Consider the following 26,756-nt stretch of genomic DNA (forward strand, 5'->3'; position numbering starts at 1 on the left):
CACGCTCCCAATGCCCCACCCGACAGGGCATGCCCCACCCTCCTCTCCCTGGGATGCCCGGTACTTCCCTGAAGTGCGGTCCCGGGACATAGTCTCAGGCACAGCCTGCTGTACTTCTTAGGGCCCATGCAGCGCTGTGCCTGGAGGGGCTGAAGAAATAACAAACAATTTGATTGGCTGACAGGTCTCCAGGCAGGACTTCCATCCAAGTGCGGACGGAATTCTCGCCTAAGCTGTCAATCAGAACTCAACTGAACATGAAATGGGCGGCACGGTGGCGCAGTGGTTAGCACTGCTGTCTATGTTGCTGAGGACCCAGATTCGATCCCGGCCCCGGGTCACTGTCTGTGTGGAGTTTGCGCATTCTCCCCCTGTCTGCGTGGGTTTCACCCCCACAACCCAAAGATGTGCAGGTGAGGTGGATTGGCCACTCTACATTTCCCCTTAATTGGAAAAAAAAAACTGAGCTTGAAATGGCAGCGGGAATGTGTTTCCCGGCAACTCTCAGGGTGACAGGTGCGAAACGTTTCAGGTTCCTGAAAATGCAGGCCATGATTTTAGCGAATGGCAGAGCAGGCTCAAGGAACATGGTGGCCTATTCTTCCTCTGAATTCATGGGCTGGATTTTCCAACCCCCGATGGCGAACACCCCCCGTGTTCGGTGAGGGGACGGAGAATCCTCGACGATGACAAAACCGGGGACGGCGCCGCTTTCGCGATGCCTCGCCCCCTGCAAAGCGGCATACTGTAGGTGTACGCTGCGCCAGGTGTCGAGGCCAGCCCCACGATGCTCCGTCCCCGACCGGACTAGTTTCCGACTCAGTCCGGTGCCGCTCCAGTCAGGAGAGGGCCGATCCGCGGGCAGGGGGGGGCTTCATTTGGGGCTGGGAGCACTGTGGGCCGGTGGTCTGGGGCGAGCGAGTGGGCGAAGGGGTGTACTATTACTGTGGTCCGGGTCAGTGGGCTGAGTCCACCATGAAGCACGACGCGGCCGCAGAAGGCCGCTGCCATGCGCATGTGCTGCTGCGCACCCAGCAATGCTCTGGGCTATATCGAGAGGTGGAGCTGGGAGCTCTACGCTGCCTCCCTGCTAGCCCCCAGCAAAATGGAGAATCGGTGGCTGTTTTGTGCCAATTTCCCTGGTCTAAAGACCCACCGTTTTGATGCCGGCGTGGGACCTTAGTCTCCCAAACGTAGAATCCAGCCCCATATCTTTGTATGTTCAAATGTCTGTATCCTCACAGATAACAAATCAGGAAGTAAAAATCATTCATTTTTAATAAAACTTCGACAAAGAGTGAAGTAAATTATGAGGACTTACACGCGAGATTGAAGTAGAAACTGAAGTATTATGAACATATATCTCTGGAAAAAAATTTTAAGATGTGAATTTTTAAAAATCATAATGAAGAAATTTGACATTCCACAAATGTCAAACTTGCTTCTCAGGGACTAGAAGCTGCTCATGAATAATGAGATACTTTGTGGGCTGTTAAATCTATTTCCACCTCATTCAATGAGGCGTAACTCTTTCAAGGGAATTTAGAGGGAGGGGCCGGAAGGCAATTTCTCAGCAGATCAATGATTTCCACTTCATTTGCAGTTCGGGAAATTTCGACAGTTCGCCGGGTGGGAACTTGTAGAATCACCGACGGTGATTTAACTGTTTATGAGCAGTCGGGGTCTAAGTCCCCACGCCGGCTGGAACACCGGCGCCAACCACTCAGGCGTCAACAGCCCCCGAAAGTGTAAAATGAAATGAAAATCACTTATTGTCACAAGTAGGCTTCAAATGAAGTTACTGTGAAAAGCCCCTAGTCGCCACATTCCGGCGCCTGTTCGGGGAGGCTGGTACGGGAATTGAACCGTGCTGCCGGCCTGCCTTGTTCTGCTTTCAAAGCCAGCGATTTAGCCCTGTGCTAAACAGCCCCTGTGAGGAACTCTCCGAACTCTCGGGGGCTAGGTGGACGCTGGAGGGGTTGGCGCCGGACCAGCTTGCGGCGAAGGGCCGGCGTGAGTTTGCGCATGCATGGAACGGCCAGCGTGATCTCGCATGCGTGGAACGGCCAGCATATTTCCGTGCATGCGCAGGCCGGCCGGCATATTTTCGCGCATGCGCGGGGGGTTCTCTTCTCCGCCCCGGCCCCCGCGCAATACGGCGAAGCCCGGCAGGGGCCCGGCGTGGAGGAAAGAAGTCACCCCATAGAACAAGCCCGACCGCAAATTGGTAGGCCCCGATTGCGGGCCAGGTCACCGTGGGGGCCCCGCCCGGGCTCGGATCCCCTTGCACCCCTCCAAGGACCGCACCAGCCGACTTACCTGCCAGGTCGCGCCGGTACGTCAGTTGAATAATTCATGCCGGCGGGACTGGCCAGAACTGGACGGCCGCTCGGCCCATCGGGGCCCGGAGGATCGCCCGGGGGGGGGGGGGGGGGGGGGGGGCGTTGTCAACAGTCCCAGACCGGTGTGGCGGGAATCCCGCCGCCACCCGAAAAATGGCGGCGGAGAGTAGGGCATCCGATGATGAGGCGGCGGGGCGGGATTTGCGCCTCCCCCTGGGGAATCTGCGATCCGGCGGGGGGGGGGGGCGGGGGGGGCTGCGAATCCCGGCCCAGAAGTTGCTGTCAGCTTGGGAGGAGCTATAATGATGAATGCTGACATTTCTGTCATCATTGCTGTCACCAAAATCTGGGCCAATGTGACAGAAATCTTCGATGCAGTTTTTTTTCATTGAAGCGACTGAACGCGAGGTAAAGCTTTGTTTGAGAACGTCAAATGCCTGGAATTACCATTGCAATGAGGGTTGAAGGAAATTGCAACCAGATTCATCATCTGGTTATTGGTGGTAGACAGGCTGTTTGTTGCTGAGGTAACTTTTGCCCCAAAATTCATTTTTTTACCAGGATGATGCCAGAACTGAGAGGTTATAATAAGCAGGACATATTGTATAGGCAGGGTCTCCTGCCTCTAGAAAAGAAAAAGCCAAGAGGTGATCTAAGAGAGGCTTTTTAAATTATGAAGTGTTTTGAGAGGGTAGACATAGAGAAGATGTTTTGCTGGTGTGGAGTCCAAAACGCTGGATCAAAAACATTAAATAGTCACGAATAAATGACTCACCTGATGAAGGAACTAAGCTCCGAAAGCTAGTGATTCCAAATAAATCTTTTGGACTTTAACCTGGTGTTGTAAGACTTCTTACGGTGCCCACCCCAGTCCAACACCGGCATCTCCACATCATGGCTAATAAATGAGACAGGGAATTCAGGAGAAACTTCTTTACCCAGATAATGGTAAGAACAGGAAAGATGCTACCACCTGGAGTATATGAGGTGAATAGAGCATTTAATGTAAACACATGAGGGAGAAAGGAATAGAAGGATATGCTGATAGGGTGAGATGAAATAGAAAAGGAGATTAGTGTGGAGCATAAACATCATATCAAACGAGTTGGGCTGAATGGTCTGTTTATGTGTTGTAAATTCTATGTACTGCTTGCTGCTTAGCTAACGGTGGTGTACTGTAGGATTATGGTAACAGGTGATCTACTGTTATTGTTTACAATACTTACAGCAAGAGATCGGGTAAAACCAAGTACGCCGTGCTTCGAAGCTGTGTACACTGGACAGTGTGCTGCTGGTAGGAAACCTAAATAAATTAAACAAATTACAGCGTAAAATAACATCTGCCGCATCTTTGAGGGAAAAAGTTACCTCAGCAACAAACGACCTGACAGCTACCAATAACACACTATTATTCGGGTTTCAACTTCTCTCAAACCTCGTTGCAATGGTAATTGCCGGCTGACTTTCTCAAACAAACCTTTCCCTCGTGGTCACTTATTCAGTAAAAAAATGCATTGAAGATTTCTATTACGTTGGCCCAGAATTTGGTGACAGTACTGACAATAATAATCTTTATTAGTGTCACAAGTAGGCTTAAATTAACAGTGCAATGAAGCTACTGTGAAAAGTCCCTAGTCGCCACACTCCAGCGCCTGTTCGGGTACACTGAGGGAGAATTCCGAATGTCCAATTCACCGAACAAGCACGTCTTTTGGGACTTGTGGGAGGAAACCGGAGCAACCCACGCAGACACAAGGAGAACGCGCAGACTCCGCACAGACAGTGATCCAAATCGGGAATCGAACCGGGGTCCCTGGTGCTGTGAAGCAACAGTGCTAACTACTGTGCTACCGTGCCGCCCATCATTACTGCGGCCCCTCCCCCACTGCAGCACAGCTATCCTGCGCAAGTATTATCATAATTCAAGATAAGAAACAAAACGAAAATGGAGAAAATCATGGGACTTCAGACTTGATGGTTTTCATGCCACAGAATTAAAAGGCCAGAAGTGCTGGAAAATAGGATTAGAATAGTTAGATGGTTGTTTTTGACCAGCGTAGATGTGATGGGCCGAGGGGCCTTGTCTGTGCTGCAAACCTCAATGACTCGACAACTAACTCGATGCCAACTATGATCGTTCAAAGCTCTCTTGATTTGGGGTTTGTGTGGTTGGTTTGGAAATTTTCTACAGTCACTCCATTATTTAAGAATGGTAGGATAAAGAAAGAAGGTGACTACCGGCCGGTCAGTTTGACATATGAAAGGCAAGAGATTATTTGCAAAATAAACTCCATTGAATTGGAGGCTATCTTTCGACAAAATTGAAAATAGTTGGGAGGTAGGAGACAGAAAGTGGGAAGAGAAGGTTTAAAATTTGTTTGGCAGATTTGATGAATTGTGTCCCCAGGGATTTTTTCTGGTGCTTGAAACTGTCCCCATATTTATTACAGACTTTGATGAAGGAATTATCCAGGCTTGCGAAGGTCACTAAGTTGGAAGCGTCCATAATTAATGCAGCAAGTTGCAAAGGAACATTGGCAGATTAAGTGAATCAACTAAACTATGGCGGGTAAGCGTTCTCCAAGGCCGCCTTCAGAACGTGCAACAAAGCAGAATCGCCGAGCAGAAACTGATAGTCAAGTTCCGCACACATGAGTGTGGTCTCAACTGGGACCTTGGATTTATGTCTCATTACATTCACCCGCCCTACCGCAAGATGGCGCTGGAGGGTGGCGACTCTCTGCGAGCTCTCCCGAACAGATTCCTGTACACACACGACTGATTGGCAAAATTTGATTCCAACTCCATCTACAAGTTTGCTGACGATACGACTATGGTGGGCCGGATCTCGAATGACGACGAGTCAGAATACAGGAGGGAGATAAAGAACCTAGTGGAGTGGTGCAGCGACAACAATCTATCCCTCAATGCCAGCAAAACTAAAGAGCTGGTCATTGACTTCAGGAAGCAAAGTATTGTACACACCTCTGTCAGCATCAACAGGGCCGAGGTGGAGATGGTTAGCAGCTTCAAATTCCTAGGGGTACACATTTCCAGAAATCTGTCCTGGTCCACCCACGTCAACACTACCTCCAAGAAACTAAGGAAATTCGGCATGTCCACATTTACTTTTACCAACTTTTACAGATGCACCATAGAAAACATCCTGTCTGGCTGCATCACAGCCTGGTATGGCAACTGCTCAGCCCAAGTCCCCAAGAAACTTCAGAGTCGTGAACACCGCCCAGTCCATCACACAAACCTGCCTCCCATCCATTGACTCCATCTACAGCTCCCGCTGCCTGGGGAAAGCGGGCAGCATAATCAAAGACCCCTCCCAACCGGCTTACTCACTCTTCCAACTTCTTCCAACGGGCAGGAGACACAGAAGTCTGAGAACACGCACGAACAGACTCAAAAACAGCTTCTTCCCTCCTGTTATCAGACTCCTAAATGACCCGCTTATGGACAGACCTGATTAACACTACACCCCTGTATCCTTCACCTGATGCCGGTGTTTATGTAGTTACATTGTGTACCTTGTGTTGCCCTATTATGTATTTTCTTTTCATTTACTTAATGATCTGTTGAGCTGCTCGCAGAAAAATATTTTTCACTGTATCTCGGTACACGTGACAATAAACAAATCCAAATCCAAATCCATCTGGCCTGGGCTTGTGAAATCCTATCCACTGTCCCGGCTTGAGACAATTCACACATCTTTAACCTGTGATTATCTCTCTCTCCAGTTGCTTTATCTAGACCTGTAAAGACTTAAATTACCTGCAAAGACTCACATTCAAAGTATCATCTTGCATCATTGAATTTGTCTATATATGTATTTGTACTCCACTTTTCATTCACCTGAGGAAGGAGCTGCGCTTCGAAAGCTAGTGATTCAAAACAAACCTGTTTGACTTTTACCTGGTGTTGTAAAACTTCTTACTATGAATTTGTATGGCATTCCTTGGATATAGGAGACAGAGCCGGTGACTTGATTGGGATGTTTGACTTGTTAAAGGAATTTTAGTGGAATAGACATAGAGAAACTATCGCCTCTGGTCGGGGAATCAAGGGCCAAGGGGACATCATCTTAAAAGTACAAGTATGTGGAATATCAGGAAACACTTCTTCACATGAAAGAGAGCAGAAATCTGGAACTCTCCCCCCACAGAAAAGACTGTGGGTGAGAAGACAATTGGACCTTTCAAGAGCAAGAGCAACATGATTTATTGATTAAACCATCCCAAACTGATGAAACTGGTGCAAGACTGGTTTTAGGATGTCAGTGACGAGTACTTTTGTGTAAACCTATCTACTTGATCCTGTAAGCTGGGCAAGGTTGATTAATCCTGCCCTCTTGGAGTTGCATTGAGGATCTGTGGCAAAGTTATCACTCTACCACAAAGCCCCAATTAGCTCAGAACCAGATACTACGAATTTACTAAAGCTTAAACCATATCTACATATTTGTGGTAGGACATGATGGCAAATCCACCTCAGTATTTTGTAACATTTCCGGTTGGGGAACGTCCACACAATAATCTTCCAGTTTCTGAAACTCCTCAAGCAATTGCACCATTGTTTGCAACTCTTTTACACGGCTGCATGATAGCACAATGTTTAGCACAGTTGCTTCACAGCTCCAGGGTTCCAGGTTCGATTCCTCGCCGGGTCACTGGCTGTGCGGAGTCTGCATGTTCTCCCCGTGTCTGCATGGGTTTCCTCCGGGTGCTCTGGTTTCCTCCCACAGTCCAAAGATGTGCAGGTTAGGTGGATTGACCATGATAAATTGTCCTCAGTATCTAAACAAAAAAGGTTAGGTGGGGTTACTGGGATAGGGTGGAGGTGTGGGCCTAGGTAGGGTGCTCTTTCCAAGGGCTGGTGCAGACTCAATGCACCGAATGACCTCCTTCTGCCATGTAAATTCTATGATTCTTTGATTCTCTCACTTGCAGATGGGAGACCAAAGATTAACTTAATCCTCACTGGCTGAAGTTCAATGTGCATGACGTTGAAGCAAATCAGGCACACGTTAATATCCCATTGAACAATTGACTTCAGCATTATTGTGACATATTAGCAACAAGTGGTCCCATTAAAATAGCAGGCAAAGGAATGTCTTATGCATGCATGAACATGTTCACTACTGATAGTCAGTTATTTTCAGCTATAAATATTCTGGAGCTGATGTAGATCCTGGGTGCAGCCCAGTGCAAATTACTTAGAACTTACCAGAGAAACATATATAGTCCAAAACTGTTCTTGCAGAAGCATATGTACACACACATGCAAGTAAGTAAAATCACCATAGTCCCAGATGACCAAAGATGGTGATTTAACCTGAGGATTACCACACCTCAGGCAAGGGCCAGGAATGAGAGGGCAGGTCCTTCATAAATAACCTCACCTGGTACAGGAATTGAACCTATGCTGTTGGCCTCGTTGTGCATCAGAAGCTAGCTGTCCAGCCAACTGAGCTGAACCGGCACCACATACACGTACACTTAGCCACACATACACACATGCACAGACACACAAATATGCACACACACACATGCACAGTTTTGTGAGGGCCATGAAGAATCCAGCACAATAGACCCCAAGAATCATGGGATAACCAATTGTCCCCAGCCGTTAGGATTCGTGCAGGTTATAACACACCGACACACAAATACTCATAAACACACCTGCACAGACACACACATACTCACACACAGGGCAGCACGGTGGCGCGGTGGGTTAGCCCTGCTGCCTCACGGCGCCGAGGTCCCAGGTTCGATCCCGGCCCTGGGTCACTGTCCGTGTGGAGTTTGCACATTCTCCCCATGTTTGCGTGGGTTTCACCCCCACAACCCAAAGACGTGCAGCCGAGGTGGATAGGCCACGCTAAATTGCCCCTTAATTGGAAGAAATGAATTGGGTACTCTAAATTTATTTTAAAAAACAAATACTCACACACATGGACACAAACACACAGACACACATAAACACACTATACACACACGCTCGCACCCACACAGACTCATACACACACATCCTATCCTTTCTCTTCAGAATTTAATCTCCGAAACCATTGGTATATTTCGGGTGAATGTTGTATCATCTTGAGGACACTATCACCTCCCAGAGCTTCCTTCCCCAGAACTGAATACAGTCCAGCTTGAAATGGGGTCCAATCAAGACTCTCTCTGCATCTGAGGCATAACGTCATCCCATTTGTATTTCAGCCCCCTTGAGATAAAAGCCAACATTGACCTATTTGATTACTTTTTGAACCTAAACACTAGCTTTTAGTTATTTCTGTACACCTAAATCTCCAAAGCTTCTGTTCTCTCTACATTAATAAATGCGAGAGCATGTTGTCAAGATACCTGTGAGACCTCTAAACAAGCATACTGAGTGATGCGCAGAGTGCCAGGACCTGCAAACTGTCTTGCTCCGGCCTCTCGAAATTGCCTCAGCTGTCGGAAGCCCAAGGCCAGACAGTGACGAAGGAAGCTGTATAGTTATTCCACCGGTGGCACTGTGGCACAGTGGCCAGGGTTCGATGCTGACCTTGGGTGACTGTGTGGAGTCTGCATGTTCTCCCCCTGTCTGCGTAGGTTTCCTCTGGGTGCTCCGGTTTCCTCCCACAGTCCAAAGATGTGCCAGTTAGGTGGATTGGCCATGCTAAATTGCCCCTTAGCATCCAAAGGTTAGTTGGGGTTCTGGGGATAGGGCGGGAGATTTGGCCTGGGCAGGTGCTCTTTTGGAGGGTCAGTGCAGATTCGATGGGTTGAATGACCTCCTTCTGCTCTGTAGGGATTCTGTGATTCATTTTTCTAACCATGATGTAGTTTGTGATCATTTCACAAGCTCTCGACCTAAACCATTTTCCTTTCAGATCGGATCCTTCTACCAAGTGAGGGCCTGGCTCTGCCAATAAATTTTGCTCCAGAACATACGGAGATATAAGTCCCTGAAAATATAGTGCAAACCATTGTGCAGTCCACAATCTGAAATGTGATTGAGAATGTATGCAGTGTCTTTTCTTTGACCCGATTCTTCAATTTCTTTGTAGAAAGAGCTGTCAGTTACATCTAATTAAAAATTAGCACAGATTTTTTATTCATGGGATTCAGGCGTGGGTGGGAAGGCCAGCATTTGTTACCCATCCCTAATTTCCCTCGAATTGAGTGGCTTGCTCGGCCATTGCAGAGGGCAGTTAAGAGTCAATCACATTTGATGTTGTTAGAGGTGAAAATATTCACACAAAGTCCTGAGTATAAGTAAAAAAAGCAGTTTATTATATCAGAATTCTGGGAGAAAAGGCCCGAGGCTCCGCAGCCTATTGACAGCACCTTTTCTCACTTGAGCTAAGGCTCACATGGGTTAATACACAGATTCAAGGGGCGGAATTAGTTGTATTCTCATTTACATACAATTAATCAACTATATTTGCATCACACTTCATTACATGCAGTCAATCAATTTTCCTAGCATCCCAGTTATCACATATATGGTTAAAGTGAGTGGTGTCTTACGCACCCCTAACTTTATACAGAAGTCGTTCAAAACTAACATAATGATGTTCTGTCTGCAACTGGGGTCCTTGATCTTATCAAGGGCACATAGCATTTCTTGTTCTGGGAAGCTGTTATCAGCTGTTGAAATACTCCCTAGGTTCTCATGAGGTAGTTTACACAGTTTGTAACTTATTTTCAAAGGAAAGTGGCTAGTTCAGCATTTTGTGTCTTTAGTATTGCTAAAATAATTAACAGCCATTTTGTGCCCTTTCTGATATAAACAAGCATTGTGTATACACTATCTATTTCTACAACTTGCTTCTTCTAAACAGGCATCTAAGCCAATGAGTACCTTTTGTCTCATCGGAACTATTCAAAAGTAATATAGGAGCACAAATGTAGTTACAGGGCCACCTATAATTTATATCATAGTCCAGTATCACAAAATGCCCTCCAACACTGTGGATCTGGAGTCACATGTACACCAGACTGGGTAAGGAGGGCAGACTTCAATTACTAAAGATGTTGTAAAAGTGGGATAATCATTGATTATAATCATTTAATTGTTTGCGTATGAAATGAAATGAAAATGAAAAATGAAAATCGCTTATCGAGTAGGCTTCAAATGAAGTTACTGTGAAATAGGGCAATAGTGTAATAGTGAATATGCAACAGTGAAATAGTGTATATAGGGCAAATGAACTTTTGTTTATAGAAAGAAGGTTCTCTCGGGTTTAGATCATTGAGGGGTTGTGTTTAGCCTTAATAAGATGGTTATAAGACAGTTAATGGGTTAGAGATGATGTAATTAATGGGAGGAGCCAGGTCAGTAGCAAGCAATTTCGCTTTTAATCTGTCAACGACAGGATGACGTGCAGGTGGTACCTGGAAAGGGTGAAAATTAGTGAATCAGATGACAATCAATGGTGTTGTCATGGTCACTATTGCGGAGACTAGCTTTAAATTGTACATATTGTTACATCACCGGACTAAAACCCAATGTACGTTAGGAAACTGGACGAGAAACAATTTTGAAATTTGTAAACTGTGAAGGGTCCTTCAAACCCCAAGAGTAATTCTGCTGACAAACTGGAATCTTTCATATATCAAACAAACTTTATTCTTAACACAGGACGAATGCATTAACATCACAGAAAATAGATTACAATTAACAGATAGAACATAGAAAAATACAGCACAGAACAGGCCCTTCGGCCCTCGATGTTGTGCCGAACCTTTGTCCTAGATTAATCATAGATTATCATTGAATTTACAGTGCAGAAGGAGGCCATTCGGCCCATTGAGTCTGCACCGGCTCCTGGAAAGAGCACCCTACCCATAGTCAACACCTCCACCCAACACTAAGGGCAATTTTGGACACTAAGGGCAATTTATCATGGCCAATCCACCTAACCTGCGCATCTTTGGATTGTGGGAAGAAACCGGAGCACCCGGAGGAAACCCACACAGACACGGGGAGGATGTGCAGACTCCACATAGACAGTGACCCAAGCCGGAATCGAACCTGGGACCCTGGAGCTGTGAAGCAATTGTGCGATCGACAATGCTACCGTGCTGCCCTTAAGAACAAATAAATCTACACTATATCATTTTACCGTAATCCATGTACCTATCCAATAGCTGCTTGAAGGTCCCTAATGTTTCCGACTCAACTACTTCCACAGGCAGTGCATTCCATGCCCCCACTACTCTCTGGGTAAAGAACCTACCTCTGACATCCCCCCTATATCTTCCACCATTCACCTTAAATTTATGTCCCCTTGTAATGGTTTGTTCTACCCGGGGAAAAAGTCTCTGACTGTCTACTCTATCTATTCCCCTGATCATCTTATAAACCTCTATCAAGTCGCCCCTCATCCTTCTCCGTTCTAATGAGAAAAGGCCAAGCACCCTCAACCTTTCCTCGTAAGACCTACTCTCCATTCCAGGCAACATCCTGGTAAATCTTCTTTGCACCTTTTCCAAAGCTTCCACATCCTTCCTAAAATGAGGCGACCAGAACTGTACACAGTACTCCAAATGTGGCCTTACCAAAGTTTTGTACAGCTGCATCATCACCTCACGGCTCTTAAATTCAATCCCTCTGTTAATGAACGCTAGCACACCATAGGCCTTCTTTACAGCTCTATCCACTTGAGTGGCAACTTTCAAAGATGTATGAACATAGACCCCAAGATCTCTCTGCTCCTCCACATTGCCAAGAACTCTACCGTTAACCCTGTATTCTGCATTCATATTTGTCCTTCCAAAATGGACAACCTCACACTTTTCAGGGTTAAACTCCATCTGCCACTTCTCAGCCCAGCTCTGCATCCTATCTATGTCGCTTTGCAGCCGACAACAGCCCTCCTCACTATCCACAACTCCACCAATCTTCGTATCATTTGCAAATTTACTGACCCACCCTTCAACTCCCTCATCCAAGTCATTAATGAAAATCACAAACAGCAGAGGACCCAGAACTGATCCCTGCGGTACGCCACTGGTAACTGGGATCCAGGCTGAATATTTGCCATCTACCACCACTCTCTGACTTCTATCGGTTAGCCAGTTCGTTATCCAACTGGCCAAATTTCCCACTATCCCATGCCTCCTTACTTTCTGCAGAAGTCTACCATGGGGAACCTTATCAAATGCCTTACTAAAATCCATGTATACTACATCCACTGCTTTACCTTCATCCATATGCTTCGTCACCTCCTCAAATAATTCAATAAGACTTGTAAGACAAGACCTACCCCTCACAAATCCGTGCTGACTATCCCTAATCAAGCAGTGTCTTTCCAGATGCTCAGAAATTCTATCCTTCAGTACCCTTTCAATGACTTTGCCTACCACCGAATAAGACTAACTGGCCTGTAATTCCCAGGGTTATCCCTCGTCCCTTTTTTGAACAGGGGCAAGACATTCGCCACTCTCCAATCCCCTGCAATTCCATCTCTTGCTTCCCATAGAATCCTTGGATATATCCCGTCAGGCCCGGGGGACTTGTCTATCCTCAAGTTTTTCAAAATACCCAACACATCTTCCTTCCTAACAAGTATTTCCTCGAGCTTACCAGTCTGTTTCACACTGTCCTCTCCAACAATATGGCCCCTCTCATTTGTAAATACAGAAGAAAAGTACTCGTTCAAGACCTCCCCTATCTCTTCAGACTCCATACACAATCTCCCGCTATTGTCCTTGATCGGACCTACCCTCGCTCTCGTCATTCTCGTATTTCTCACATATGTGCAAAAGGCCTTGGGGTTTTCCTTGATCCTACCCGCCAAAGATTGTTCATGCCCTCTCTTAGCTCTCCTAATCCCTTTCTTCAGTTCCCTCCTGGCTATCTTGTATCCCTCCAACGCCCTGTCTGAACCTTGTTTCCTCAGCCTTACATAAGTCTCCTTTTTCCTCATAACAAGACATTCTTGTCAACCCCTCTTGTCAACCATGGTTCCCTCACTCGACCATCTCTTCCCTGCCTGACAGGGACATACATATCAAGGACACGTAGTACCTGTTCCTTGAACAAGTTCCATATTTCACTTGTGTCCTTCCCTGACAGCCTATGTTCCCAATTTATGCAGTTCAATTCTTGTCTGACAACATCGTATTTACCCTTCCCCCAATTTTAACCTTGCCCTGTTGCATGCACCTATCCCTCTCCATTACTAAAGTCAAAGTCACAGAATTGTGGTCACTATCTCTAAACTGCTCCCCCACTAACAAATCTATCACTTGCCCTGGTTCATTACCAAGTACTAAATCCAATATTGCCCCTCCTCTGGTCGGACAATCTACATACGGTGTTAGAAAAGCTTCCTGGACACACTGCACAAACACCACTCCATCCAAACTATTTGATCTAAAGAGTTTCCACTCAATGTTTGGGAAGTTAAAGTCACCCATGACTACTACCCTGTGACTTCTGCACCTTTCCAAAATATGTTTCCCAATCTGTTCCTCCACATCTCTGCTACTAATGGGGGGCCTATAGAAAACTCCTAACAAGGTGACTGCTCCTTTCCTATTTCTGACTTCAACCCATACAGCCTCAGTAGGCTGATACTCCTCGAACTGCCTTTCTGCAGCTGTTATACTATCTCTAATTAACAATGCCACACCCCCACCTCTTTTACCACCCTCCCTAATCTTATTGAAACATCTATAACCAGGGACCTCCAACAACCATTTCTGCCCCTCTTCTATCCAAATTTCCGTGATGGCCACCACATCGTAGTCCCAAGTATCGATCCATGCCTTAAGTTCACCCACCTTATTCCTGATGCTTCTTGCGTTGAAGTATACACACTTCAACCCACCTCCGTGTCTGCAAGTACTCTCCTTTGTCAGTGTTCCCTTCCCCACTGCCTCACGCTTTGGCGTCCTGAATATCGGCTACCTTAGTTGCTGGACTACAAATCTGGTTCCCATTCCCCTGCCAAATTAGTTTAAACCCTCCCGAAGAGTACTAGAAAACCTCCCTCCCAGGATATTGGTGCCCCTCTGGTTCAGATGCAACCCGTCCTGCTTGTACAGGTCCCACCTTCCCCAGAATGCGCTCCAATTATCCAAATACCTGAAGCCCTCCCTCCTACACTATTCCTGCAGCCACGTGTTCAGCTGCACTCTCTCCCTATTCCTAGCCTCGCTATCACGTGGCACCGGCAACAAACCAGAGATGACAACTCTGTCTGTCCTGGCTTTTAACTTCCAGCCTAACTCCCTAAACTCATTTATTACCTCCACACCCCTTTTCCTACCTACGTCGTTGGTACCAATGTGCACCACGACTTCTGGCTGCTCCCCCTCCCCCTTAAGGATCCTGAAGACACGATCCGAGACATCCCTGGCCCTGGCACCCGGGAGGCAACATACCTTGCGGGAGTCTCGCTCGCGACCACAGAATCTCCTATCTATTCCCCTAACCATTGAATCTCCTACAACTATTGCTTTTCTATTCTCCCCCCTTCCCTTCTGAGCCCCAGAGCCAGACTCAGTGCCAGAGACCTGGCCGCTAGGGCTTTCCCCCAGTAGGTCTTCCCCCCCAACAGCATCCAAAACGGTATACTTGTTTTGAAGGGGAACGGCCACGAGGGATCCCTGCACTGTCTGCCTGTTTGTTTTTTTTCCCCTGACTGTAACCCAGCTATTCTTGTCCTGTACCTTGGGTGTGGTTACCTCCCTGTAACTCTTCTCTATCACCCCCTCTGCCTCCCGGATGATCCGAAGTTCATCCAGCTTCAGCTCCAGTTCCGTAACACGGTCTTTGAGGAGCTGGAGTTGGGTGCACTTCCCGCAAGTATAGTCAGCGGGGACACCGGTGGTATCCCTCACCACCCACATCCTACAGGAGGAGCATGCAACTGGCCTAGCCTCCATCCCCTCTTACCTTACAGAATATAGCTGCCCTGTGGACCAACTGGATCTCCGCCCTCCACCCTGCTCCCAGTCAGCTGCACTCCCCTGTAAACTCCTGGCTCTCTTCTCACTCTTTGCGGAAATGTAGGAAACAAAATGAAAGGAGCACCTTACTCCCTCCTCACCTAACTCCCTCCTCACCTAACTCCCTCAGTCACCAAACTCTCACTGTAGCACTCAAATGCACCAAATTCAGCACTCAGTGCAATTCTTTGCAATAAATTAAACACTTTAACTTCTAACATATACCTTCTCTATCGCCAATTAAGTAAAGCCCAATACAGGTCAAAAATCACATGCAGATAAAGTTAGCAAACACAGAGATATTTGCTGTCCTTTGTAAAGAGACTTGCTTTCAGCAAAGGAGAGAGATCCTTTCCAGACACAACCTGCAAGTCGTTCAGTCTTTGGTGGACTAAAAGCTAAACTGTCTGCTACAGACCTGGCTCCTCCCATTAACTCAATCCACTACCTGTCTTATGACTAGCTTACTAAGGCGAAACACCAATCGCTCAATTATTTAAACCCCAGTGAACCTTCTTTCTATAAACATTCACCATATGTAGGCAAACAATTAAAGGATTATAAACAATGATGATCACACTTCTACAACATCTTAGCTGCATCTTTTTCAGACACACCACCTGCCTGAATGTTAAATTAGGATTTAAAAAAATATTACTGCAACAGATATATAACACAACATAACTGGGCAGCACGGCAGCATTGTGGCTAGCACAATTGCTTCACAGCTCCAGGGTCCCAGGTTCGATTCCGGCTTGGGTCACTGTCTGTACGGAGTCTGCACATCCTCCCCGTGTGTGCGTGGGTTTCCTCCGGGTGCTCCGGTTTCCTCCCACAGTCCAAAGATGTGCAGGTTAGGTGGATTGGCCATGATAAATTGCCCTTAGTGTCCAAAATTGCCCTTAGTGTTGGGTGGGGTTACTGGATTGTGGGGATAGGGTGGAGATGTTGACCTTGGGTAGGGTGCTCTTTCCAAGAGCCGGTGCAGACTCGATGGGCCGAATAGCCTCCTTCTGCACTGTAAATTCTATGATAATCTATGATAACAATAGTCATCGCTAATTGTCACAAGTAGCCTCGAATGAAGTTACTGTGAAAAGCCCCTAGTCGCCACATTCCGGCGCCTGTTCGGGGAGGCCGGTACGGGAACTGAACCCACGCTGCTGCCTTGTTCTGCATTACAAGCCAGCTGTTTAGCCCACTGTGCTAATCCAGCCCCAATATATGGAACATTTTCCTCCATTCAGCACAATATAAGTACATTGTGAGACTTTAAAATTGCGGCCTTACTTGCAGGCTTCTTCCATGCAGAGATCTCTTTAAAACACCAAAGGGATGATTCCCCCCCTCACCGGGGTGCGTTTCTTGGTGACCGGACCTACCTGTCATTGGCGGGCGACAGGATCGTCTGGTCCTGCCGATGCCAATGGAATTTCCCATTGAATCCACGGGCTTCCCCACGGAGGGGGTGCACCTTCGACGGGACTAGAAGATCTCGCTGGCGGAAGCGGCCAGAAAATCCCCCCCCCCCCAACTCTACAATAGGTTCCCCAAACACAGGTACTGTACGGTCCAGTACAGAGCAGTAACTCTGTGCAACAAAGAATTATTTTATAAACAGAAGTTCACAGCCATTCCTCAATATGCAAACAGCAGAGAAATCTAAAAAACAAGGTTGACAGTGAAATATATTATCTGTACTGTAGTATTGCAGTATTGCATAAAATTATTTTGAAAAGTTCACAAAATTCCTTAACTAGCACAGTGAACAGAGCATTACAAACTGTTTAATATTACGTTTAGTTTAGTATGGAAGGGTGAGTAGCTGAAAATGCAGTAAAAAGACTATTTTCCTCGAATGTACAGAAAGGACAAAATTGCGGCAGACTCCACTCACTGAATCACTGGGCTTGGTTGTGCAATGGTGCCATCACATGGGGGGATGGAGGGGCTTGATGACATCATCACATGGCTCGCAGCCATTAAAACGGGAAATACTGGGCGGAATTCTCCGACCTCCTGCCGGGTCGGAGAATCGCCGTGGCGCCGCACGAATCGCGGGACGCCATTCTCTGATGAGTGGCAAAATGGGCGCCCACGCATGGTGCCTGGCCGCTCGGAGAATCGGCAAAAGTGGTCGCAGCGGCGATTCTCCGCTGGAGCAGGGATTCTCCGGGCCAGGTGGGCCTAAGTCCCGTCAGCGTGACCGGATATCATGCCGGCGCCGTTCTAACATGGTATAAAGCAGCGTCAGCCAGTCGCGCTGGGGGGTGGGGAGCCCGGGAAGGGGAGCGGCGCGGCCGTGTCTGCGGGCGGTGTGGGGGAGCCTGTCGGGGTTGGGGGAGGGGCACATATCCGGGGGTGTTGGGGGGGAGCCCACACATCTGGGGGTCGGGGTGGAGAAGGAGCAGTGGGGGCAAGAAAGGCTGCGGGTGGCCACGGCCCGCCATGGCAGGGCGGAACCAACGGCCAGATCCCATGTCGGCGGAAACGCGGCTGTCCACCCAACCCGTTTGCTTCGCGGCGCAGGCAGCCCGGCCGTCCTGACGGGTGCCAGACATCGGCACCCCCCCACCAAACTGGCAGCACCCACCAGCGGGTATGTCCAAGGTGGCACACATGGGAGCCCCCATGCGGGCACTGCCACCAGACCGTGGCCCTGGCAGAGGGGACGGCCGACAGGTCTCAGGGCACCGAGGGGGCAGGGGTGGGGTGCGTGCTGGTAACCGGGCTGGCCACGCAGCCCTGTGTACCTGGTTGTGGAGGGGTGTATACCAATGCTGAAACCCTGTCTACCCTACCCCCCTACAGATAGTACAATGTTTAGCCATCTTCCAACGTTGTTGGCCGCTGTGACGCGGGCTGCTACCCTGCATGAGGCCCAGTGGGAGCTGGAGCACGGGCATGACAGGGAGGTGCCGGAGCCTGTTGTAGAGCAACGGGCTGCAGTGGGGCACATGCAAGCTGCCCAGGCCGCTTGGCCACACGCCCGAGAGGCACAGGAGCACCACGCCATGTGGAGCCACAGCAGGAGGATGACGAGGAGGAGGAGGAGGGTGTGCCACGGCCATGGAGGCGTCCAATGCGACAACGTGTGTACCGGCCCCGCATGTCCTTCGAGGACCTCTCGGGCAGGGCGTGCAGGAGGAGACTCCGGCTGAGCCGGGAGACTGTCCCCCACATCTGCCACATGGGACCGGGGGTGGACATGCCTTCCCGGTGGCCGTCAAGGTGACGGTCACCCTCAACTTCTTTGCGACGGGGTCGTTCCAGTCACCGAGTGGGTACCTGTCCGGCATCTCCCAGCCATCGGTGCACAGGTGCTTCCGGGCCGTCACCAACGCCCTGTACAACATTGCGGACCGGTACATACAGTTCCCTGTGGACTGCGCCCACCAGGATGCCCGCACGGCGGATTGCGCCACTGTTGCCCAGATACCCATGGTGCAGGGGGCGATCGATGGGGTGCACATCGCCATGCGGCCCACGTCAGAGGAAAGGGTCATGTGCCTGAACAGGAAGGGAACATATTCAATGAACATGCAGGTGGTCTGTGACCACAGGATGACGATCCTGCACGTCTGCGGCAGGTTCCTCAGCAGTTTGCATGACTCCATTATACTCTCCCAATTGTTCAACCCCGCCATGTTTGAGGGACCCCCCCTGTGGGGCTGGTTGCTGGGTGACAGAGGTTATCCGTTGCGGTCGTGGCTGATGACGCCTATCCGGAGACCACAGACCGATGCGAACGCCGCTACAATGGTGCTCATGCAGCGACCTGGAGTGTGGTAGAGGGGTGCTTTGGGCTGCTGAAGATGCGCTTCAGGTGCCTGGACCGCTCTGGGGGGGCCCTCCAGCACCCGTTGGAGAGAGTCGGCCGCATCGTCGTGGTCTGCTGCGTCCTGCACTACATAGCCCAGCAGAGGGGCGGATGTGCTGGAGGAGGAGGAGGACGGTCAGGATGAGGGGAACTCTTCTCCAGATGAGGGGGATGGCGAGGGGGAAGCAGATGCACGGGACATTGGGGATGGACGGCAACAGGAGGCTGCCCAGCGCCGCCGGCTGGGCCAGCAGGCACGGGTGTCGCTGGTAGCTGCACGTTTTGGCAACCACGGTGGGGGTCAGCAGTAATGGGCATGGGCAAAGACAGCAGAGTTCGGCACCACCCCCACCAAGGACCACCCTCTCCCCAACCACCACCGACCACCCTCACCTCCCCCACCACCACATCACCCGCATGCATACGACCCCTCCATGACACATTCACCTGCGGCACAACGGGATGGGGGCAAACGGTTGATGGTGTGAGCGGGTCTGGTACAAGCATGGAGGATGATGACAACCCGCTCTGCGATGGGCTGTGAGCTGCACATTGTTTGACATTGTCTGACTCATGGCCACATCAAGACCCTCCACCTGGCTGGACCTTGCGCACGGCCCACGCACTGCATCTCATGGCCCTGGCATATGGCTGGGAGCGGGTTGGCGTGGGTGAACTGTGGGGGGCTGGGGGTGCGGGGTCGCATGTCACACGCACCGGAGCTCAACCTCTATCGCAGCGCCCCCTACACACACAGGCACACAGTCCCCGCCCGCATCGGACAGAGTACAGAGGCAGCGCACATAGGCGTGGAACGTGTTTAATATCAGACGTTCTGTACATGTGCCCGAGCACATCTAACTATTCTGTGCCCTGCACCCGTGCCAACTTACTCAGCAGTGTCTACCTTTCTGACCTTACGGGCCCTATGACTACGTCTCGGTGTTCCCCCAGACGGTACAGCAGAACTGGAGGTGGACTCCTGTGATTCCTGCCTTGTGACTAGGGTCTCCTTTGGCGGCCGTTTCCTGGGGCAGCCCGGTCTAGATGGGCCCAGCTGCACCTCGGGAAATTGGGATGGCGTGGTGCCACCCTGTTCTGCCCGCGGCCCACTAGATGGACCAGGGACGGGAGGGGGAAGTCCGAGGTGGCGCGGCGTTCCGGCAACCGCCCTGCAGGGGGAGCCGGAACGGGCCCCAGCACCCCCTCCTCCCTCAGGGTGCCCAGTGGCCCCCGGGGCTCTCCATGGGATGGGGGTGCGAACGGATTCAGCACCCGACGCACCCGCAGCACCTGGCGCTGCCAGTCCTGGAGGCCCGCGCTGATATCAAACAGGGTCTGGACATTTGCAGCCATGGAGCTCAGGGAGTTGGCCATCCCTGTCTGGCTCTGTACAACGCCAGCCAGCACCCGGGCAAAGGCACTGATGCTCTCAGCGATGGCCTGCTGGGACTGGGCCATGGCCTGCTGAGAAGGGCCAGGTTGTTGAGCGCCTCTGCGATGTTCAGCTGGCCCTGGCTCATGGCTGCCTGTGAGACGGCAGCCCTGTCCTGGGCCGCATAGGATGCGTGCACAGATAGCTCCATGCCTTGCAAACTCAAGACTCATGCCCGATACCATCGCCACCATTGTCTCCACCGCGGACGGCACCCGTGCGGTGTTGGCCGGTGTGGCACTCATGACCGGCACCATTTCCTGCTCCTGGACACGGATGCAGTCCTCCACCTGCGTCTGCAGGTGCTGGAAACCGGCCGTCACCTTCTCACGCCCCTGGGCCCCTGACTGCATTGGGTCTATGGATGGGCCAGGGAACTCCAGGAACCCGGGAACCGTCTGAGCGGCAGGTGTTTGCCGAGGCTGGGCTGTCCTCTGACCATCCGGCCCCTCGGCTGCTCCTACCTCCACCTGCTGTACCGGATCGGCTGTGTGGTGCGCACCAGTTAGTGTCCCAGAAACCTCATCACTGAAGTGGCCAACCGAGGTGAGAGTGTCTGCGATGGCGGAAGGTGCAGGGGACAGCTGTGATGCAACCTCGGTGTCTTCAGCGGACCTGCGCTCGGGGGTACTCTGGGCTGCCATGTCCCGTATGTTCGTCCCTTCCGTGGTGGTGTCGTGTTGTGTTCTTTCATAGGGGGCAGCACGGTAGCATTGTGGATAGCACAATTGCTTCACAGCTCCAGGGTCCCAGGTTCGATTCCGGCTTGGGTCACTGTCTGTGCGGAGTCTGCACATCCTCCCCGTGTGTGTGTGGGTTTCCTCCGGGTGCTCCAGTTTCCTCCCACAGTCCTAAGATGTGCAGTTTAGGTGGATTGGCCATGATAAATTGCCCTTACTGTCCAAAATTGCCCTTGGTGTTGGGTGGGGTTGCGGGGATGGGGTGGAGGTGTTGGCCTTGGGTGGGGTGCTCTTTCCAAGAGCTGGTGCAGACTCGATGGGACGAATGGCCTCCTTCTGTACTGTAAATTTTATGATTCTATGTCTGTCTGTCCCCTGTGTGCTGGTGTCCTGAGTCATCATGTCATCACTGGACTGGGCCGGAGGGCTGTTGTTGGAGCTGCCCTCCCCATCACTGCTGGAGTCCCTGCGGACTGGCCGCCCAGGGGCTGGCCGGGGGCGGTGTCTGCCAGGTGCTCTGAGTCGGTCACCGCGTGGCCCTGCAACACACAATACACTAGGCAGGTGGAGGGGCGGTATGGGTCGCGGTATGGGGTGAGTGCTGAGGGGAAAGGGCTGAGGGGTAGGGCTGGGGGTAGTGTGCTGAGGGAAGAGGGCAGAGGGGAGAGTGCAGAGGGCTGAGGGGAGAGTGCTGAGGGGAGAGGGCTTGAGGGGAGAGTGCTGAGGGGAGAGGGCTTGAGGGGAGAGGGCTGGCGGGAAAGGGCTGAGGGGAGAGTGCAGAGGGGAAAGGAGCCAGGCCGGGGGGGGGGATCTCACTTGGTGGTGCGCCCCTGATCTCGGCATGGGCAATCTTCCGGTCCTCCGGTGCACCAGCTATGTCCAGTGCCCTCTGCTCGTGCACGGTGAGGGGCCGCAAGTCAGGTTCACCCCCTCCGGTTCGGGCACGCTCTTGCTGGTTATGGGCGCTCTTCTCCTGGGGGGGGGGGGGGGGGGGCGTTAATGACAGCATTGTTAGGCGGTCCGAAGCATGCAGTTGGATCTATGTTGGCATGGGTGCACAGGGCACACGGCCAACGTGGCTTGCATGGGTAGCTGCAGCCATGTGGGTCACGGCTGTGGTTGTACCGTCCCCCTGGGGAGGAGGTGGGTGTTACACATGCGGGGGGGGTTGGTGCCACGGGCACATTGCTGGGTACTCACCCTGGCTGCCCTCAGTAGGTCGTTGAGCTTTTTGCGGCACTGCTCGCCAGTCCTGGTTGTCAACGCGACGGCACTGACGGCCGCGCCCACCTCCCTCCACACATGCCGGGCCCCGTTGGGTGGGACCCTCTGGCCGGGTCCAGGGTACAGACGCCCTCGCCTCTCCTCAAGGGCCGTCCAGGAGCGTCTCCAGGTCGTGGTCGGTGAGGCGTGGCGCCATGTTGCTCCACCGGCAGCCTGTGTGCTCGCGTCGCCTTATGTGCAATGCGGCACCGTGTCGATTGCGTGACGCCGCACCTGTGACGCTGCTCCTGTGACGCTGCTCCGAGGCTGCGCCCCCGCGCTTCCCGCCACGATCCTGCTGGCCCCCTTGTATGGCGCAGAATGGCGTCCCGGAACGGACGGCAACCGCTGAGTGAAACACTCCCGTTTTGGTGCCAGCACTCTGCCGTCGGAGCGGAGAATCCCGCCCACTGTACTTGGGATGGAAGTGAGACATTAAAAAAAAACTCTTTAAAACAAAACCACTTTAAAAGGGGATACTTCAGTGATTTACTGTATCCTGGACTGATAACTGAATTTAAATTCCACCAGCTGGATTTGAACCCATGGCCCCCCAGGACATTAGTCGGCCTCTCTGGATTACTAATCCAATGACACCACTACTCCAGCTATCTAGCTTTTACATATCGAAAGAACTTGCATTTTATACAGTGCCTTTGTTAACCTCAATATGTGCCAAAGCACAAAAGTACTTTTGACATGTGTAAATTGTTGTATGTTAAGTAATATGCAAGAAATACACTGTAAACTGTTCCTCAGTTCATGGCCTCCCTTCATCAGCCGGAACAGTGCAGTCAGATGCTGCACTGACTGTGTTACTCCGGGAGCACTTCGAATAAAAATGTCAAGGCCGTTTGAGTCTTCTCAATAAACATCAGGATTTATGAAATATTTATTTTCCAAGTAGCAGCATTTCTTGCCAAGATCCGATCGTTATCTATCGTGTGAGCTGGCCTGCCTGGGCTATCACCTCACCAATCTTTTTCCAAGACAGCAGTCTGAACAATAATCTTCGAATGGAAAACACATGGAAAACAATCCTTTTTATTGTTCTTGGACGAGGTGTGAGTGACACAAACACTTCTGGGCCTGTTCCCCTTCCATCCCTCTGTGACGCACACGAAAGGACTTGGTAAAGCTAACAATCCCAACGCGCAACTGAGAAATATCCTGGCGAGAGGATCGCTGAGCAAGGCCATTGCTTCATTGTGACTGAAGAAGTGAGCTTCCTTTTACAACATTGCATTTTAGGATCTTTGACCTCTGCTTCCCTTTGGTCCCGCATCCCTCAAATCAGTTGGTTTCTCTGTGAAAACTGAAAGCCAAGGCCCTCTCGTTTGGCCATGATCCTATTGAATGGCAGAGCAGTCTCAAGGGCCCAAAAGGCCGACACCTGGTCCTATTTCTTATGGTCTTATGGTGAAACAGATAATTGCATTGGGAGTGCAGTGGGACACAAACATGGCCTTATTTCTGCTGCAGGCAAACCCAGCATTTCATCAGTTTATAATGAGGCCAGTCAGCGTGAAACCACGATATACTCCCAGGTTATGGGCAGGATTCTCCGTTGTGGGTTCAGCTCGCAACCACTGCCAGGGAGTGCGGAGAATTTGGCGCTCAGCCAAATCTCCACTCCACCGCAGCGGGAACAGAGAATCCCGCCGGTGTGAAGGAACGGAGAATCTAAGTCTATGCCTTCATCAGTGCTCTTGGCCGTCTCTGATCGATACATTCTGCTCGGTATCAATACCATAAAACCAGAATGGCGCTAAATGTAACTTTTCTTTAGAATTCTTTCTCGGAGCGTGAGTATCACTGGCTCGGCCAGCATTTATTGCCCAATCCTAATTGCCCTTGAGAAAGTGGTGGTTAGTCGTCTTCTTGAACCTCGTGTTGCAGGTGCACTCACAGCGCTGTGAGAGACCTCCTCAGTCAGAGGCTTGCTGCTTCATTGCTTTGTCAACAACAAGGTGCATTTATATACAGCAACTTTAATGTGATAAAATTCCTCAAGGTATTCCACAAAAGTGCAATCAGAAAGAGCTGGACTCCAAGCCACGTAAGGAGATAGGAGGGCCAGTATCCAGATGCTTGGCTTTAGGATTAAAGAAGCATCTTGAAGGAAGAGAGATGGATGCATTTAGGGAGGAAGTTCCATAAGTTAGGAGCAAGATGGTTAGAAGGCGTGTTCACCATTGATAGAACTACGAAAGTAACTAACAGGACTTAAAAACATAGGCCCTTTGAGCCTGCTCCGCCATTCATTATAATCATGGCTGAACATCCAACTCAATATCCTGTTCCCGCCCTCACCCCATATCCTTTGATTCCCTTCGCCCCAAGCTGTATCTAAGTGCTTCTTGAAAACATACAATGTTTTGCCTCAACTTCTTTCTGTGGTAGCGAATTTCACAGGCCGACCACTCTCTCGGTGAAGAACGTTCTCCTCACCTTTGTCCTAAATGATCTACCCCGTATCCTCAGACAGTGACCCCTGGTTCTGGACACCCCCACCATCAAGAACATCCCTCTTGCATCTACCCTGTCTCGTCCTGTTAACATTTTATATGTTTCTATGAGATCCCCCCCCTCATTCTTCTGAACTCCAGCGAACACAACCCTAACTGACTCAATCTCTCCTCAGCGAGATTTCCTCAAATGTTCTCCTGCTCCGTTGATATAACGTCACCAGTGGAACTTAATGTCCGTTGGAGAAGTTATGGTGATCAACTGCAAGGAGCTCTGAGAACATTCCTGACCATCAGTTAGAATCATAGCAGGTTTACAGCACAGAAAGAGGCCACTTGGCCTCGCAGGCCCTAAAACAAGTCACCCAGCTTAATCCCACTTTCCAGTATTTGGTCCATAGCCCTGCAGGTTGCAGCACTTCAGGTGCCTATCCAGACACCTTTAAAATGAGGGTTTTTGCCTCTATCACCCTTACAGGCAGTGAGTTCCAGGTCCCCTGCGACTCGCTGGGTGAAGAAACGTTCCTTCACCTCCCCTTCAATTCTTCTACCATCACTTTTAACCTAAGCCCTCTAGTAACTGACCTCTCTGCTAAAGCAAATAGGCTCTTCCCATCCACTCTATCCAGGCCCCTTACAATTTTGTACATCTCAATCAAATCTCCCCTCAGCCTCTTTTGTTCTGTCCCTGTACTGTACTGAGCTTTAATATCCACAGGCAAAGCAGTGTCTTCTAATTCAGATGTCGGTAATGGATTGCATACCGCTTGTATTCTTCCAATTCGGACCTCTTGGGCGGGATTCTCCGACCCCCTGCCGGGTCAGAGAATCGCCGGGGGCTGGTGTGAATCCCGCCCCCGCCGGTTGCCGAATTCTCCGGCACCGGATATTCGGCGGGGGCGGCAATCGTGCCGCGCCGGTTGGCGGGCCCCCCCACCTCCCGGGCGATTCTCCAGCCCGCGATGGGCCAAAGTTCCGCCGCTGTCAAGCCACGCCAGCTGGTGTGAATTCAACCACCTTTGGGACGGCGGGACACGGCGGCGCAGGCGGGCTCCTGGGGGGGGGGGGGGGGGCGATCTGGCCCCGGGGGGTGCCCCCATGGTGGCCTGGCCCGCGATCGGGCCCCACCGATCCGCGGGTGGGCCTGTGCCGTGGGGGCACTCTTTTCCTTCCGCCTTCGCCATGGTCTCCACCATGGAGGCGGAAGAGGCCCCCTCCTCTGCGCATGCGTGGGGATGCAGAGAGCGGCCGCTGACGCTCGCGCGCATGCGCCGCCCGGCCAAGTCAATTTCGCGCCAGCTGGCGGGGCACCAAAGGCCTTTCCCGGCAGCTGGCAGGGCGGAAATCAGTCCGCCGCGGGCCTAGCCCCTCAAGGTGAGGGCTCGGCCGCTCAAGATGCGGAGACCTCCGCACCTTTGGGGCGGCGCGATGCCGGACTGATTCGCGCCGTTTTTGGCGCCGGTCGGCGGACATCGCGCCGATATTGGAGAATCCCGCCCCTTGCGTCATTTCCATCGCTTTGTCATTAGTGGCCGTGCCTTCAGCCGTCTGGCCCCTAAACTCTGGAATTCCCTCCCTAAATCTATCCATCTCTCTTCCTTTAAGACACTCTTTGAAACCTAAGACCAAGCTCCTGGGCACTGGCGCTCGTATCTCCTTACATGGCTTGGTGTCTGTTTTCTTCTGATGGAGTTCTATGAGGTTTCCTGGGGAATTTTATAATATTGAAATTGTTATACGAGTGGAAGGTGTTGTCAATGCAATGAAGCAACGAGACAGAGTGGATAGT

The 26,756-nt window shown here is 50.8% G+C and overlaps 1 protein-coding gene across 1 annotated transcript in view; it reads right to left on the bottom strand.

The window, feature by feature from the left end:
- The window catches only part of LOC140429147 (15-hydroxyprostaglandin dehydrogenase [NAD(+)]-like), a 131,095-nt gene that overhangs the window by 34,023 nt on the left and 70,316 nt on the right, over positions 1–26,756 (bottom strand). Inside the window, exon 5 of the mRNA XM_072515776.1 lies at positions 3,569–3,645. Within this exon, the coding sequence (XP_072371877.1) occupies positions 3,569–3,645 (77 nt within the window). The remainder of the gene's footprint in view (positions 1–3,568; positions 3,646–26,756) is intronic.

This window comes from Scyliorhinus torazame, chromosome 9 (assembly GCF_047496885.1).
Source record: "Scyliorhinus torazame isolate Kashiwa2021f chromosome 9, sScyTor2.1, whole genome shotgun sequence".
NCBI classification, from domain to species: Eukaryota; Metazoa; Chordata; class Chondrichthyes; order Carcharhiniformes; family Scyliorhinidae; genus Scyliorhinus; species Scyliorhinus torazame.